This window comes from Dermacentor variabilis, chromosome 8, assembly GCF_050947875.1.
Source record: "Dermacentor variabilis isolate Ectoservices chromosome 8, ASM5094787v1, whole genome shotgun sequence".
Lineage (NCBI taxonomy): Eukaryota > Metazoa > Arthropoda > Arachnida > Ixodida > Ixodidae > Dermacentor > Dermacentor variabilis.
Genome location: NC_134575.1, coordinates 65294734 through 65312862, shown reverse-complemented (window position 1 = coordinate 65312862; position 18129 = coordinate 65294734). Strand labels below are relative to the sequence as shown.

Below are 18129 nucleotides of genomic sequence, written 5' to 3'. Positions count from 1 at the left end.
AGTGTTCTCGTCTGGTGACTCCTTGATGTTTCGTTTTTGGGAGATTCATTCTGAATTCGAGAACCTTAGTCTATCTGGAAAGGTTTACTTTGGTGGAATAGAGGCGGAAAGTACCAGTGGCGCCATATTGTGGCGCCTTGTTCAACAACAGCGCACAAATGCAAAAGTGCAGCGACCATGTTTTAGTTATAGCTACTGGTGTAAAGGAGCCGGCCGCCGCAATTGCTAGCGTATACTGAATAATATTAATAACAATTTTCTTTTTAAATTGTAGTCAAGGGCCCTCATGCAACACAAAAACTTTCCTAGCATGCTGTGGTTGGACAAACTCTCCCCAGATGTCACTAGCAGCATTGCTGCCACGCTGTGTTACAGTATTTTGTAAAGGAGAGTGGTACGCGCACTGTCTAATATTGTATGTGAACTTGGTTCTCTGAGGTGCACAACTCGAGCTTCTGTTTTTGCCTGTCAACCACACAGGACCCTGACAAGGACCGAGGGCTGTTATTAGGCACACCTGTAAACGATGTGTTTGCCACAGAAACGAAGCAGCTTAAATGGACCGGCGTCCTTAGAGCCACCGCAGACGAGCCTATGTATGTTTTAATTTTTTTAGTTGCAAGGACTCTCTAAGAGGTGGATTTCAGCGATTACTTTAATTGATTAGCGAGAGAAAAGCTGTATTTCTGCTGCTGTAAACTTTCGTCATACAGCATTGTTTTAATTGACTTTACTGAAGCGCTTTTGAAGGAAAATCTTTAGCTATTTTTAGCTTTAGTGTAAAATTAGGAGGAATACAAATGAAGCCTGTTTGGTAGATATCGTTATCAGTACCTCTTGACGTTGTCCTATTGGCTCGTTTAGAAGAAAAGGATGAAAGAAATGAAACTTATTTTTCTCGAGTTGTTTTTACACATTTACATTAAGAGGAAGCTTTAGCTCGGGTGCTCCTATCTAAATACATGTGAAAGGAGAATTCGTTTTTCTCGGCAACCACGCTACCAAATTTGACGAGGTCTGTTGCATTTGAAAGGAAAACTTAAAATCTAGTTACTGTTAGTTTCGAATTCTTGAGTTAGGTCGTCAAATTTTTATTAAAGATTGACAAAAATCCAACGTCTTCAAAAAACGAACCTATCAAGTTTACAGCTCTGTAACTCAACAACGAAAAATCATAATACAATTCTGTGATTTGCATCTAATAGTACATCTAAAGCCGACAAAACTGATATGTTACACATGAATATAAAAAATTTAGTAATATGCAAATACAGCTTTTGCAGAACCCTTGTACACAACGTAACAAATTCACGTAATATGTAAATTGACATATAGGATTTGTCCGCTTTAATTGATCTAATGGATGGCCTTCACAAAACCGCGATATCTGTTTTTGGTGCAGAGCTATGAATCTATAAACTTCGTGCTTCTATGTTTTTTCAAACTGTCGAATATTTGAAAATGTTTTAAACAAAATTCGAACTCTAAATCGAAATTCCGCTTAAAGAGTCACTAGAATTTAACTCCCTCTTTCAAATGCAACAAACTTCATTTAAATCGGTCCAGGGGTTATCTCAGAAAAACGTTTTTTTCGTTTTACATGTATTCAAATAGGTCGCGTTGCAGTTGGGCCCGAGCTAAAGCTTCCTCTTAAGAGGAAGCTTTAGCTCCGGCCCAACTCCAACGCGGCCTATTAAAATACATGTAAAACGCAAAAACAGACGGACGGACGGAAAAAAAAACTTTAATGGGCAAAGGACCTGCGAGGTTACCAGCCCCGGCTCAGGCCACCCGGGCATTATGTGCGGTGAGGCATAGCCTTTCCACCGCTGCCCGGGCCCGCTGGATAGACCATAATTGGTCGTGTAGTTCCAAGCTAGTCAGAGCGTGTTTCTGAGATAATCCCTGGACCGATTTTATTGAAATTTGTTGAATTTGAGAGAGAAAGTTAAATTCTAGTGACTGTTATAAGCGTAATTTCGATCTAGGTCCTGAATTTTGTTAAAAGAATTTTCAAAAATTCGAAAGTTCGAGAAAAATAGAAGAACGAAGTTTACAAATTCGTAACTCTGCATCAAAAACAGATATCGCAGTTCTGTAAACGGTATCCATTAGACTATTGAAAGCGGACAAATTTTATATGTCATTTTATATCTGACTTGAGTTTGTTACATTGTTCAAGAAGTTCTGCAAAAGCTATATTTCTATATTAGTAAATTTCTTTAGATCCATCTATAGCATATAAATTTTGTCCGCTTTAGATGCGCTATTAGATGCAATTCACAGAACTGTATTATCACGTTTCGTTTCTGAGTTACAGAGTTGTAAACTTGATAGTCTCGTTTTTTGAGAATTTTCTATTTTTGCCAACTTTTAATGAAAAATTGAGGAGCTAAATCGAAAATTCGAAACTAATAGTCACTAGATTTTAAGCTTTTCTTTTAAACGCAACAAACCTCGTCAAATTTGCTGCAGTGGTTGCCGAGAAAAACGAATTCTCCTTTTACATGTATTTAGACAGGAGCGTTTCGTTTCATTTCACAACGTTTCATTAGATAATTATAGCTCAGCGAGCCAGCGGGCCAGCGTAGACGCCACTGCGGATGTGGTACCGCACATGCGCACTGGCGTCTACACTGGCTCGCTGGGCCTGCTGACCCACTCGCTCGCTGAGCTATAACTCTTTCTTTTTGCTACGCTCAGTTTGACACCTCAAGATCTCGCGTGAATTTGACAAAAAGCCTGCAACAGCTTTTCTAGTACGCTAGAGTGAGTTGCTTAGTTTTTGTAGTTGAGCCAAACCAGTTATATACACTATTTATTCTTTACAGAAGAACCACTTTATGTTCATTTTTTTTTCTACAAGTGGGCCCACCATTGCCAGAAACACTTGTGAACAAGTTGCTTTCATTTTCCTTGGTATTCGGGCATTGTGGGTACACAGACGGACATTGTCGGTACACAAAGTACACAGACGCAGCGCTGTGTACTTTGTGTGCCTCCCCTGTCTCCATCGATTCCAGCGCTGTAGCCTTCTGCTATGTTCAACGAACAAGCCCAACTGGTGACTTTACCCCTGAATTCTTTGGTTGACGCGATGGATTAACGGCAACGTTTGGCAGTTATTTATTTTCCTGCATGCAATGATGCAAAAGCTTGCTACATTATACCGCCCTTCTCGCAAAGAAACAACATATTTTTCTAACAGTGACAAATTACCGTAAAATCCTGAGAGATAGACCGCCTAAAATCGAGGGACAATCGAGCTAAAATGTGCGGTGGGCTCTTTCAGTGTAGTGGTTAGCTTTGAAATTTTTTAAAACCCGAAGCTTAGGCAGGGGCGAGTTATATTTAGGGGGTGGGTTACCTCTCGGAAATTCACGGTAGGCAGCCCACTTCAGGCATTCCTTAAATCTTTGAAGCCGTACAAACCGGCTTCAGAACCATGTTGTTATATCGGTGGGTGCACTTAAAGCAGAATCCAGCGAAACTGATATGCAATAAACCTCATCAGTCTACCGATTTAGGATACTTCTTACCGAGAAATAGGCCTAGAACATGCGACTGCTACTAAAGTGCTACTTCTGAAAACGTTGGTGACCAAGATTACAGTTTCATGGAAGTTTGAAACTGCCACGCTGTATTTGTCAGCTTTAAATGTTCTAATACGTGCTCTGTGTCCGTTGCTTCTGCGAAGTCACTGGATCAATGTTTAAAATTGTCTGATACTCCTTTTCTTCAACTGTAAAAAAAAAAATCAAGGACATTTAATGAAACTCTCTTTCAAAACGTTATTCTAATTTGAAATTTATTCTAATAAAGTAAAACTCACTTAAGACCCTTCTACAATTGACAAAGTTAGAGCACTTCATTGTATCACCCTTATCAGAATTGTATAGACCGAATTACAGCTTCCCACTTGTATAAGAAACCGCCTGCAATGTAATTATATTGCAAGCAATCTCGAATATTTTTTTTTAAAAAGCATATTTAAAAATGGCGCGACTCTGTTCTTGTGCGTTGTTTGTGCTGACAAAAAAATGAGACAGTCACCACTCAAGACGTACTGATTATGCACGCAATTGTAAAGCGAAATAAACAATGATATGACATCTTGGAGCAACGTGACCTCTAGGATGCTCGAGTCTCAGGCTGCCCAGAGATTAATTACGTCTGTTTATGTGAGATACTCCTTTCAGTTTGGAAGCCCCACGTAATTACAATGGACAATGTATCTTTTCCTCTCTCAATCGCTCAGTGGCGTCGTCCAGCTGTCAAGTTCAAGGGACACCTACACCATAGAAGTTGGCATAAATGGAAACAGCGGTACCTCACTGTACAAGAAGCCGTACGCTGCCATTAGGGACAACAACAAATGGTCTAACAGTAGTGACCACGCACTGGAAGTATAGGAGGGGAAGAAGGGGGACTACAGCTGCCTCCAGGCGAAGTCACAGCTGCCGCAGTTCGACAGCAGCAACAATGTTACCCTCAAGAACCAGATTCAGGTGCATTGGCGAGCGAAAGAAGCCCTACCAAGAGCTTACTATGAGCGTTCTCTCTCTGTTCATGTACAGGCTGGTTTATACCGCGCATTTGTTTGTGCCACAATATTTGACCTCAGCTGGCGCTGATACGGGCGCCGGAGTTGTCGATACCATACGTAAGTATGCATTTCTCGTAACCCTCCCCTTGCATGGCTTCACTGAGTAATGTAACGACTACATGCAAACTCATAGATGGTATACCTGAACCTACGACCTTTGGTGTTAAGGTCAAGCTAATTAAGGTACAGTTAATCAACATGTACTTAAATAAAACTAAAGAAGTTCACTAATTAAAAGTAATTAATTGATTGATACTTCGTGATGGAAGAAATACTGGCTGTAAGTAAACACTACGGCTACTATGCAGTCTGTACGATTTCTCTAGAGCTCTTGGGTTTTTTAAAGATCTTGGTCTAATTTTTGGGACACCTGGTAATCGAATGAGAAGGGAAACCAAGGGGCACGCTAAACGTGCAATGGTATAGCGGTGCCATTAATACATCACGAGCCTAAAATTAGCAGGTAGCATGGACAGCAACAAATTCTGTTTCCAGGTAATAAACCGTATCGGAGTGCAGCTGTTTGAGGGAATGACTGCCAACGCCTTTGCATACGTGTGACCCGTTTTCAACATCAGCTTTCTTAGAGAACTCAATCTAAGTTATCTCATCCTAAATCACTAGACAGCGCGGCAATGTGCTTTTTTTAATATAATCAAATCACAGAACAACCTGCGGGCATCTTGCGAGTGTACCTCTGCTTTCATTATTCAGGGCCAGCTCGTTATCTGCTCAGTTTCTTCACTTCGTATGTATTGTCGTTAAAGGAAATTGGTCTAGTAAACGTGCTGGTTATAGGGGACGGGGAAATATTTAGCACACTGCCGTGGATAGCGTCCAAGATCAGGTCTATGAGCAGCGCTCTCGCAGAAGAAAAGAAAGTAAAAGAAAGAAATTTAGCGGAACCAAGCGCAAGCGTTATTTCGTACGCGCAAACTTGCAACAAGCACTGGGTTCCGGAAGATTTTGAAGTTTAGAGGCCACAAATGCACAGAAGTACAAAACACGAAAAAATTGCTGCACAACTGGCTAAAGCAAGCACTTCAGTTCTTCGTCTGTTCGCTCGTACTTTGTAGATGTCCTAAAATATGGGCTACAACATTTGATAGAAGCGAAAGCGAGTTGGCTGGTTCGTTGGTAGATGTAAATGTGGAGCCTATAATTCATGGGAACATACCCACTCTGTGGGACTGCCGAAGAACCGGGTAGTTAAATATAAAATCAAGAGGAAGAAATGTTAATCAAATGCAAGCAAACTTGAAAATGGGTATATTGAACTAGGGAACAGCGCGAAAGACTAGGACGCAGAAGAGGCACAGAACAACCACACGTAGCGCTACCTCTTCTGCGGGCTCGTCTTTTCCGCTGTTGTCTAGTTCTAGAAGTTCAACCAACTCGCCGGCGCGTCCACTTTCTTAGAAAATAGCTAGATTAAAATCAAGAGGTATATTGTAAATAATTATTTTATGAAAATGAAGGATTAAGTTAAAGAAGAAATGCAACTAATAGAAATCATATTAGTGGAAGAGACATCGCGAAACCTCCTATCAATGTGGCGAAGAGTCGAGGTCCCCAATGATAGTAAACTTCTAACATTGAAATGAATTATAAGAAGGAAGAATGGTGTTTTTGATATTCATTCTTGTGCAAATTAGAAAATCATTGATAAACAATGAGCAAATGGCATATGTACCCCCCAAAAGGAATAGTACGCTGAGAGTGCCAGGACGCCTCTACGTAACTAAACATTTCGAAATAGTATTCGATAACGCAGACAAGTTATTTCGACTTCAAGTATTCGTGTTTGATAGAGTTGGTTTTCTTAAGTCTGCGAGTAAGCAAAGAAAAAACGTGAGGCCCCGTGTCAACAAGGGTGTCGATGTGGGCTCGTTGCTGCATCTTGACTAAAGGTGGTTGAGCGCAGTGAAACACCAGGACACAAGAAGGCTCATTGGACGCACAGGGGTTACAATCAACAATGATCTGTATTTCGTTCGCGGAGCCGAACAAAACTACCTACATTGGACGACGCCGCAGGTGACGCGAACCGCTTCACAAGCGAAAAAAAAAATACAGGAAGAAATGCAGCACACGTAAGAACTCCGACAAGTCAAACAGTCATGGCATGCGCAGAAAATTAATTTTTTTTGGTCAGTCGACTTTAGCGAAGTTTTACTGATACATGAGTCACCGAAATAGTAAATTTTCTCGGGTTCATTCATCCGGTGAATGACTTCACATTTGTTTCTGCCTACGGTAACTGTTTTATCGAAAAACGGTTTAACCCCACATCTGTGGTGATGTAATAAAGAAAACCAACAGGTGGTGTTTTATTAGCCTTATTGCTATGCTCTCTAAGCCGTTCAGTTATGTAACGTCCCGTTTTCTCGACGTAACCTTGGCTACAAGACAACGGGACGACGTAGTTGATACAAGTTCTTGCTCAACGATTTTTTAATGAGCATTTTTTGACATCCTGCCTTCACATTACTTGTGGCAGCTGCTTTTTTACGCAAACTCCCGAGGTTGCTGGGTGCTGGAAAAACTACTTGCGTATTGCCTCACTCCGTTTGCTTCGTTGTGACGTACCTGGCTGATATAGGTAATAACTGCTACATTTATTTTCTAAAAACAATTAGGCAAGCTTATGGGTTAGACACACTATGACTCGAATTTACATGCTGGTGTAAACCTTTTGCTGCAGGAACAATACAGTTCGAAGGATAGCCAAATTTTAGGTGCCGTGAAGCTTGTGGATGGAAACTTGTGTCCATTAAATTTTGGTAGCACTCATTAGGTACAGTAAGAACACTCATCTTAGTAATACCCTTTCTAACCACCTTAGAATGGCCGGAATCGAAGACGAGAAGTGCATTACTTGCCCTAGACTCACACCACCAACAAGTAAGCTGATAGGTGAACACAAATTTAACGACTATCTGAGACTCGTATGATTCCATGTATTGGCATTTCAACTGTCAATATAAGGGCACAAGGACAATTGTGTATCGTCGATACGGTGTCACATCACACTCATGTTGGAAACACTCAAATATACAGTATATTAACACAATAAAATTGTCTACATACCTAAAAATGTGTACACACTTATGTTACTCTAGGGGCTGCGACATATGCCGATCAATTTTGGCTGAAAACAAATCGCTTAGAATCGGAGCCAGACAGGAGGCCTCTCCAAGCAAAGGCCTCTCCCATACTTCTCTAACTAACTCGGTCATGTGCTAATTGTGGCCATGTTGTTCCTGCAAACTGCTTAATCTCATCAGTACACCTGCAACACCTGCAACAACATCCGTCCCCCTGAACACCCGGTCCCATCGGGTGTTTCCCAGGGCAGTGTGCTCGGTCCTCTTCTTTTTGTTCTATATATTAATGATATTGGTAACACGGTTGAAGGTGGCGTACAGATTCGATTATTCCGCAATGATTGTGGGCTCTTTAAAGATATTATTTCTTTCCATGATCAAACTAGTTTATGTTGTAGTTTAAATAATATTCTTGCATGGTGCAGGTGTTGGAGAATGACACTAAACACAGATAAAAGCGTCCTACTGCGAATGACACATATGAAATCACCCCTGCTTTATACATATAAGCTAGGTCCATCACCTCTTCATGAAGTCACTAGCTATATATACCCAAGAGTGACCCTTAACAATACACTATCATGGAATGATCACATAACTAAGCCTTGAGCTTCAGCCGTCAGAAAACTATGCCTGTTGAGACACAAACTTAAGAAAGCCCCATTTAACGTTAAAATGCTATGCTACATCTCCCTAATTAGACCTAAACTGGAATATGCTTGCCTAGTTTGGTATCCATACACAAAAACTAATATAAATAGTTTTGAGAGAATTCAGAGAAAAGCAGTCAGATTTATATTCAACAAATATTCCAGATGTGATTGCCCCACCGAACTTATGAAAATTAACAACCTTGAACCACTCAAACTTAGAAGAAAGAAACAGAGTCTTCAATTCCTTAAACTACTTCACACCAACAATTTGTCCCTTGTCCCATCTGAACATTTATCGTAGTTATCGACCAGAACTACACGCCACCGCAGACATAATGCATTAACGCTTACTTTGCAAGAAAAAATACATATAAGTTTTCTATTTTCCCTCGAACTGTAACCGAATGGAATTGTATAATTGAATCCACTTCTTAATCTTGTAATTTTACGGTTCTGTTTGATTTGTCAATCTGACTTTCACTGTATGTACCATATGTCGCCCTCCCTGCTTGGCCCACGTGTCCGCAGTATTTAATAAATAAAAAAAAATAAACACACCTTTCTTTTGTAATAGAGGTATGTTGTTTCTTTCAACAAACGTCGAACATAGGCAAAAGCATTTGGGTGGTGCATGGTGACGCACTGTTGCTGTGATGCATGTTATCGGTAATTGTTCCCTACAACTGATAGACAAAGAATTAAATTTTTTGCGCATGTCATGACATTTTGACTTTTCTGAGTTATTCTGGGTGCTTTGACTGTTACACTTTTTTGTTTTCGATTGTAAGGCGATTCACGTGATCTGTGGTGACGTCCGTACAATGAAGGTAGTTCTGTTGGCGTCGCCGAAGGCGAATTAGAGCTCATTTTTGTTAGTAGCGCTTGTGCATCCGATGTGTATTTTCTGCTCGTGTTTTCCTCCTCTGAAGCACCTATATCTCTGCATCAAATTCGAATTCATTTTAATACTTCCAAATCGGCGGTTGTATATCATACGCTTTAATCTAAAAGAGGCCTGCTATATTTGCCTTGTACTAATATTATTGGTACAATTTCTACAGCACCAACTCTGGGCCTCAGCGAGCCGAGGAAGCCGTGAAGGGCCAACAACACTTAGCCGAAACCTAGGCGCGGTCCAGGCCCACCCAACCAAATTGCAGGACACTCAATAAAGTTATTTGAATAAGTTAATTTCCACATCTCCTTGCCTTTGGGTATTAAGGTGTGATGTTTCTTAGGGTACTTCAGCCACTTTCCGCGGAGGGGGGAGGGGAGGAGGGAGTGCGGTCTGCTTATGTATTTAGCCATATTCCCGCCAAGGTTCGTCCGTAGGAAGTCCATGTTCCAACTGGTAAAGCATCAGGATGCTGTGCTGAGTGAGCTGGGCCCGAAACCAACCGCCGCTCCCGCTGGGTATGTCACACTGGGTATAGGCCACTCATCGGCCAACCGGTTTCACGCAAACTTGAGTTACTGGGCACGTGCCACTGCTGATGTGCATCTCTTCAATTAAAACTGTTTAATGCCAACTTGGGTCACCGGGTATATGCTACTGGGCGCCGCTCTTCATTAAACCTCCTTAATGACAAGTTAGATCACTGCACGTATATGTGCTAATACTTAAGCGCCACTCTTCAGTGAACCTCTTTAACGCTATCTGGGTCACTGGGTATGTACCATTGGGTATCAGTTACTCGTCAGGGATCTTCGTTGGTGGCAACATGGGTCGCTAGACAGGTGCCACTACCTATGCGCAGCGCTTCCAATACCATATGTGATGCCAACTTGTGTCCCTGTGTATGCGCTGCTCTTCAATGAACCGCTTTGACGCCAACCTGGATAGCTATATGCTGCTTAGTACGTGCGGCTCTACAATGGCAAAATATAATTTGAGATTTCTGGGGAGCTTGGGCGAAATCAAACTCCCGTCATATGTATTTTGAGGAAATCGTCCGAATGTACATTCGTGCAACCGCCACGCGTGCTTCATGGCGCTGCCGGTGAATGACGCAGCGTGTCCAGACGGATACGTGGGAGCGAGGAGCCCGGCTGAATATAAGCCGCGTGCATGACGCGTTGAACGGTTGCCAATACAGGGTTCGGCTACTTTGTTTCATTGCTAGTCGCATTAACGTCGACGTTCTACGTGAGATCGGTTCTTCCGCAAGATTTTTTACCTCCGCTTGCATTTTCCTGTGGGCTTCTGGGACACCGGAGTGGGTGCGCAACGCTGTATAAGGAGCAAACAGGCAAGCAAATTTAACTGAATACTGGAACTTACTATTTCCTTGGAGCAGAACTTCTGCCGTAATAGAAAAGTTGAAGTCTTGTTTACCAAATTCTGAAGTGGAATACGTGCAATAAACTATTATCTGCATCGATCTGGTCTGGTGTCCTCCTCCTTGTGTTCATACTTTGTTGAGTATGCAACTATAGAACACTTTTCCCAGCCATGCCGCTGTTTTTCAACGTTAAGTAAACATATTTTAGAGGGATGATTTCATGGTGCTAGATTGTCTATAACAATTCCTGATCTTTCAACTTTAGGGACCCTCTTCTTTGGGAAATTATCATGGGGACAATGGTGCAGATATAGTGTGGTATATAGTCTAATTAGGACGATTTCCTTGCTAAATTCTTAAATTTGTATCTGCCGTCATTATTTTTCGCTATTCAACATTTCTCAATAGTCCATCTATTTCCACTCATATCATCATTTTCTTAGCTTACCCGATTCTTAGCCCATCTCCCGTAGTGGGTATGAGCTACTCTTGGAGAAAAACAAACACGCAAACAAACAAACAAGTCGGAAGGAAAGGTCGCAGGATGGATCAGCACTCGTTGCCAACCAAGGATTCGGACGCTGGGGAAGTCCGGCGATGCACAGGAATTTCGCCAGCCCTAATGTCCCGACGGGGCCTCATCATCACGGCCATTTTTGTCTTGAGCGCCTCGGCCATCGTCGCGGTCACTGCCATTGCTCTCCGGAGGCGACAGCGACCTGAGCCCCTGCCGCCCTTGCCGAACCTCGGACCATCGCTCGAGAACTCTTGGGAGACATCCTGGCGGACGAGACACCTCCCACTTTACTTCAAGTGTGATTCGAACGCGTGCCGGGACACCGGCGAAGACCTGAGAAAGAACGTCGCCTGGTCCTTGAGCCCGTGCGCCGACTTCTACGAGTACGTCTGCACCAGCAACCGCTTCCCCACTAACGTCTATGACCACGCCGTGACGCAGTATCTGCGCGAAGTTCGCAGCGTGATCCGCAAATACGAGGACCTCGGCTTCTTCTCGAGAACAGCTATGTCGAAAAAGATCACGCGGTTCTTTGCCACTTGCCAGTCGAGTCACGTGGACCTGCCTTCCTGGAGGTCCCAGCTCGAGGACACTTGGAAGCACTTGCAACTGGCCGGAGACGCGGAGGCCGTCGAAAGCATGTTGGCAACGTTCTCGAGAGTTCTCGAAATCTTTCCCGTCGTTCACGTGGCCGTTCTGGAGGCGTCGCACAAAACATGTGTGGTCCTATCGAGACCGCACGACAACGGCGCTGACCGCATCTTTCACGTGCCGCACGCGTTTTCCACGTCCTTCCGACATTTTGCGGCGGACCTGCTCGGGCACAAAGGAAAAATTAATGATGACATCAGTGACCTCATCAGCTCTGCAGCCAAGGTGGAGTCTGAACTCCAGAAATACTCGGGCCCGCGCGGTGAGCAGTACTACCATGTCAATGAATACGGTGACGTTCCCGCCTCGGAGATCGGCGAGGATAGCGCAGCATTTGACTGGACCTCATACCTGAGGAAATTCCTCAGTGGGGCAGTTTCAGTGAAAGCGGACTCCTGTGTCATTGTGAAGTCTCCTGCGTACGTGAAACATCTAGTGAAAGTATTCGGCAAGGTTTCGAAAAACGATGTGCGCTCGTTTCTCAAACTCAGGGCTGCTATGGCACTGATGCCATTCCGGAAGCTGGCAGACAACCCTAAGAAAGAAGAGATCGAAAAACTTTGCACACTGGCCACGTACAAACTGTACCAATACGCCTTCCTAAAGGAGTTCAACGATACGTACCTTCTGGCGGTGGCCTTTGGCGTTCATCGGAACCTGGTCACCATGAAGGGTTCCTACAAGTGAGGCTGTGCTCCTCGTCTTTATTAGAACACTGCAGAAAGTCGCATTGCCTGGAAAACTAAGACAGGAACAACGTGCGCTTGAGCTCGATACACATAACGGTAACTTAGCTTTGGAACCCCCTCTGTCCTTGGGCTAGTCTATGCTGTGCTTTTTCACGACGCCCGCAGTGCACCATAATGTGGTTCCTTTATATTCTCAAGTTCATTAGCACTTCAATTTACTGGCGATTTCTCGAAGTCTAGCGAAAGAAGCGCGAGAGGCCTGCTGCATACCTAGCGCAACAGTGCGTGTTATCCGTACTTCGCGTCTTACTTGCTGCGTTCGTCTATTGTAGGCCAGCTAGAACATGACATTTTTTTGTCTTGGGCATTCCCAAGCCTCCACTAACACCCTAAACGCATATTTAATAGACAGCGAACTCGCATTCACATACTTGCCTAAAGCACGAGGCCTTTATGCGGTCGCGTCCTTTTTCCTGTAACGATTAGCATGTTATTACATCGACGCTTTGATCACGCGGCAGAAATTGCTTTGACTTTGAAAGTTTAAAGTTCACGCGCGCAGGAAAGAACCTTTTCATTTATTCAGTTTATATCGCGCTTGCCCATTGCCAGTACTCTCGCCCTGTACTACGGGCACGGAATGTTAAATGTTATCATGAATCCAGAAGCTGAGCTTGTTTCCCTTGTACTTCTTATGCTCGCAGGCATGTCATCACGGAGGCCCTGCCTATTTCCAAAGGTAGAACCGAGGTTGATGAGGCCTTGAGTAACATCAAAGTCAAGTACTTCCAGATCATGAAGGACGTCGACAGCTACTACAGCGGCATCGCGATGACACCGACCAAGGAAATCGCCCGCAGCTACGTCCAGGGCATGGGATCCATGACAAAGCCTTGGCTGCGAGTAGTTGTCGCCTCGGGAGGCAAAATCCAGGAAAACCACCTGAACGTTCGCTGGGACTTCGACGTGGACACGAGCACGCTTCTAGTTCCAGTGTCCATAAGCCACCTGAAGCAGAAGGAGGACAAGGAGTTCTTTTTGGAGTCCGCGAGTCTCGGGGGCGCCATGGTGCAGTTCTTTTACGAGGCGTTCCACGAGAGGGCGCTGTTCTCATCGAATGGCTCGACTCACGATGTCCACAACAATGCAACCGCGATCGCCTGCCTCGAGAAGCAGTACGCATCAAAGGTAAGGAGCACAACGCCATATGGCGTATAGCTTTCTGCCATCACGAGGATACTGAGGAGGACAAATAAGTTAATTTATTGGAAGTATAGTTTACGGTCCGGAATGAAACAAATGGACAGAGTCTATGTACCAAGTGTTCATATATGTTTGTTTATCTGCAATATGCACAATACCTGAAATTTACATTGAGTAGATACAAAACGGAAACAATATTAGGCAGGCTTCGTTAGAATGCGCGAACGCCACTAAGCGGACGAAAAACACACTGATAATCTCTACAATAATTCTAACGACTCGAAACTACTGAGCCTGCCCATTGTTTTTCCACGAAGTATTTGTTGTGACGCTTACAGAATGTAGGAGAATTTTTCTATGGGATGTATATCGTTAAGCCCACGAAGCCGTAGCCACAGCTCTTTGTTTTGTGTTTTTAGGACCTGTACTTTTCCTGAACTATATCAAGAAGAAATAAACACTTTATTAAATTTTAATAGAAGCGGTATGCCACTCGGGCTGCGCAAAATAAACAAAATTTCAGTAGATTGCATCCCAATTCTGCTGAGGCTTGACTAACTTTCTTCGTGGGTAAACACTTCTATTTAATTGGCATGAAAATGTTCGACTAAATTAGAATACTACAGCAGAGTATTCTTGAGGAAATTTGTTTTCGTTGATTCGACGGTAACGGTTTGATTATAATCAGAGAAAAGAAAATGCTTAAGCTACGTTTTCCTAATTTTGCTACGAGACCATAGGGTTGATACGTCAGGCTGACGCCATTGACGCTCGCTACAAGCTTCTGAATTTTCCCCAGTTTAGTCTTTGGCACCTTTAAGAACATAAGTGAGTCAATTTTTTAACGATAAGAAATTGAGCAGGCCCTAGCAGAACGCGGTAAGTCTATTATGTCATGGCAAGATGGCGTGGAAACTTCAAGGCGGCGTCGTGGGCCATCCCTCGTTTTTGCCTTTTTTCTGTCTTAGCAAGCGTATTCTTGAGGTAAGAGTGCCTATAGAAGGGTTTCTCTCTAACACAGCTCCTCAAATAATTTTCCCTTTAGTGTCCCTGTCAACTTTCAGCCTGCATGGTATTACGATATGTTGCACCCTGGGCAGCAAGATAGGGCCCAAAAGCTAAATACAGGTCCCAGGTCCATCTTGAAAAGGAAGTGTTCACAGCAGATTTAAACAGATAGCTTTCAACTCTAGTGTACATGGTGTTAGATATACAGCGCGCACACGCCAGAGAACAGCCAATGCGAAAAGAAAATCTCGATGAAGTAGGCTGTACAGCTTTTGCAGCGAGCAGTCTGCGCACCAAGCAACAGGGGCTGCCACAGGCACGTCGCCATTGAACGCCTTTAGAATCGGTAGCAAGCAGGCATGCGCCATCGCCCACGGCTCCAGCAACGTTCCGCCGAGACGTCGAAGATAGCTTAGTACTATTTATTAAAAATGTGCAAGAGCACAGGGAAGACGCGCTCTGTCGCGAACTGAAAAAATTATGACAGATACTTGAACACGTGGTATGAGACTGTGTGCAGGCTTCATTGGCCTCAGCTGCACAGCTCCTGTGTTTGTGACCGCGCGTCACAAACGCCTGTCAGCATGGCACCAACAAGCTCTACTCCCAGTGCTGGATAGCCAAGTGCCTGCAATGACCGGCAACCGATTGCCGATACTCACTGTCAGGCTGGCACCACTTGCAGCAAAAACACAGCGTTACCCCCACCGCTGGCACAAGATGTGACGGAATGTGGAACTTCAGTGAGCATCAAAGTCAGCGCGCTACGTCTTCTCTACCCGAGGGCAACTGACACACACGCCTTTCACAGCAGCGAAGTCTAACTTGAAACAGGTGGCGGGCCCCGCATGTTTCTTTTTTCTTTTGTGTGCCGAGAATAAGACAGTGGGCAAACGATCGAGCGTGGCATTAAGGGTCTTTTGTTTTCATTGCGATCGGCCTTGTTAGACGGATAATAAGTGGGACATAAAAATGAGAGGAAGGAATAGCTGCGAAGCAGCGAAACCTGCTGTTGGCGCTCCTTCCGTACCATTATCAAGGTGAGGCGCCCTCTCTTCGGGTTTTGCAACAGGCAATTCAATTGCTTTCAATCAGCTTGTTTGAGGGCGTTGCTTTACGATGCGGGTGGGAGCGCCATTCAGGTGGTATTTTTCATATCCCGTGAGGTTTCTCTCCCAGTAAAAAAAAAAATGCACTCAATTAGTACGCGGTTGAAAACACCGCAGGTAGGTGTCCTTTGGGGGTGCTTACAAATGCCTCATTGACACTTATGGAATTAGGACAGTACTTCTCGAGTTAGATAATTATTTGCCAGTACAAAATTAAATCTCAGTAACGAAACAATTACTAGCGGCTGCTCCACTGTGCTGGAAACAATATGCACCAGGTTTTCTTCGGGTAACGCAACTGCTCTGTTTTAAGTCTTCGTGCATCACAGTTGGGGCACCGTGTATAATTCGGTCAGTAACCGAAATGAAGCCATGCCGGATTCACTCGAAACCAGAATCAACAGCAGCCATGCGTAGCAGCGCTTATACTCAGACTCATTGAAAAATAAGAAAGAGAGAGAGAGAGAGGCAGAGGCTGCAGTTTCGCCAGAAAGGCGAAGCAGTATTAGTGATAGCCAAGTATACGACAATTACGCGAAGGAAGATTACAGCACCTAGAGGACTCCGGCTGCGAAATTGAACTGTGTCCGACTATGAGGTCTTGTATATACTCATATAACGATGTCATTTCACCGATCAACTCTTCGAAGTCACACGAAGGTTCTGCAAGTGCAAGCAATATATATATATATATATATATATATATATATATGTATATATATATATATATATATATATATATATATATATATATATATATGAGGTTCTCAAAGCTGCTCGCCTGCTCCCCTCCCCCCCCCCCCCCCCGGGGGAATGTGAAGACTCTGCGCCTATGGTAGAAGCTGTTCCTAACTCATTCAATTGTTTCTTCCTATTATCTCGCTTGATAATGTAATCACCCAGGTGCTGATAATTTGAGCAAATATTAAAAACAATGCAATGGAATGTAGATAGAGCGAAGATGACACTGCGCAGACTATGCTTCCAGGCACCTGTTCCTGTCATGAATAGTGTGCACTACAGTGGACACATAAAAAAAAAAAACTTGTTTGCAAGAAAGAACTTGGCGTCACTAAGTAACAGTGTTTGCAGATCTTGCCGCTGAAGGTATTGTCTATCACAGGCAGGCAATTATATGAACCAAACATAAATGTCATGAGAGTTACGAGTAAAAGTGCGGTAGCGAGCGGGACTTACCCGCCGTATCAAGCGGCTGCCATCTTTGAAGCCGAGTCGGTGAAAACTTTGCTTCGCGACGGCTTCAAGGGGTGCTAGTGAAAATTTTTTTTGGCCATGAAGTTGACACTATGCATGGGGGCTCCTCGGAAGCGCTAAAATTCCTCCGAAAATTGCCGAAATTTGTCCACTGGAGTGCACAGCCTGCAACAAAGGATTAATGTCGACATTCAGCGTAAGATTAGTTCTGTCGTAATTTAATTATCTTGCCTCCTTGTCTACAGGCAGTGAACAATACAAAGGTCCACGGACAACGGGTCTTGAGGACGGTAGCTGCGGACAATGCCATCGTGCCTGTGCTGCACCGGGTCTTTAAGACGTCGCTGCACTTACGCAATATCGAATTCGTCAACTACAAGAGTCTGGAGATGTCACTGGCCAACCTTCCGGACGTGGATGCCGACCAGCTGTTTTTTCTGATGTACGGCCAGACCTTGTGCGAGCCGCACGAGGACACTTCCCGGATCTTGGAGCAGGCACCATGGCCTCCCGCTAAGATCAGGCTCAACACCGCGCTGGCCAACTACCCGGAGTTCGCCAATGCATTCAGCTGCGGCAACAGGACCGCCATGAACCCGAAAAAGCGCTGCTCAGTGTTTCACTTTAAGTGAACCATGGTGACAAAGAAGTCCAGTTTTAAAGCGAAGCTCTCTTTGCCTATTCACCTCGTTCTCTGCCACTCCGTCGGTGGCCTGTTTAGGCACGACCTCCGAGATAATACGCGCTGGCGGGCTTTGCTCCGGCCGCGCAATTCGGGGCGATCCCCTGGTAAAGTATGTAATGCGGTGAGGGCGCCCAGCCGTCTCTAGATGGCGCTGCTAGCCGAGGGCTTCGGCGCACGCGAACGCAGCCGTAGAAGGCAGACCGCCCGAGATCTGAACGTACGCATTGCCTCTCTTTTCACGCGTTGCGGAAGATTTTCACGGTACATATACGCGGCAGTTTTCGAGCTCTGCTTCGAATGTTTTCACGTCTCAGTCGTCTCGTTGACGAGTGCCTTTATCTTTTACGGTAATTTTCTGTATTCTTATCCATTGATTTTGTGCTATTTGTTTAATACTTCATTTT

The 18129-nt window shown here is 44.2% G+C and overlaps 1 protein-coding gene across 1 annotated transcript; it reads left to right on the top strand.

The window, feature by feature from the left end:
• Positions 1–11192: 11192 nt before the first annotated feature.
• Positions 11193–17672, top strand: LOC142591423 (neprilysin-1-like). The gene is made up of 3 exons (XM_075703751.1): positions 11193–12499; positions 13210–13693; positions 17286–17672. The coding sequence occupies exons 1-3, from the start codon at positions 11193–11195 to the stop codon at positions 17670–17672; spliced, it is 2178 nt and encodes a 725-aa protein (XP_075559866.1).
• The last annotated feature ends 457 nt before the right edge of the window (positions 17673–18129 follow it).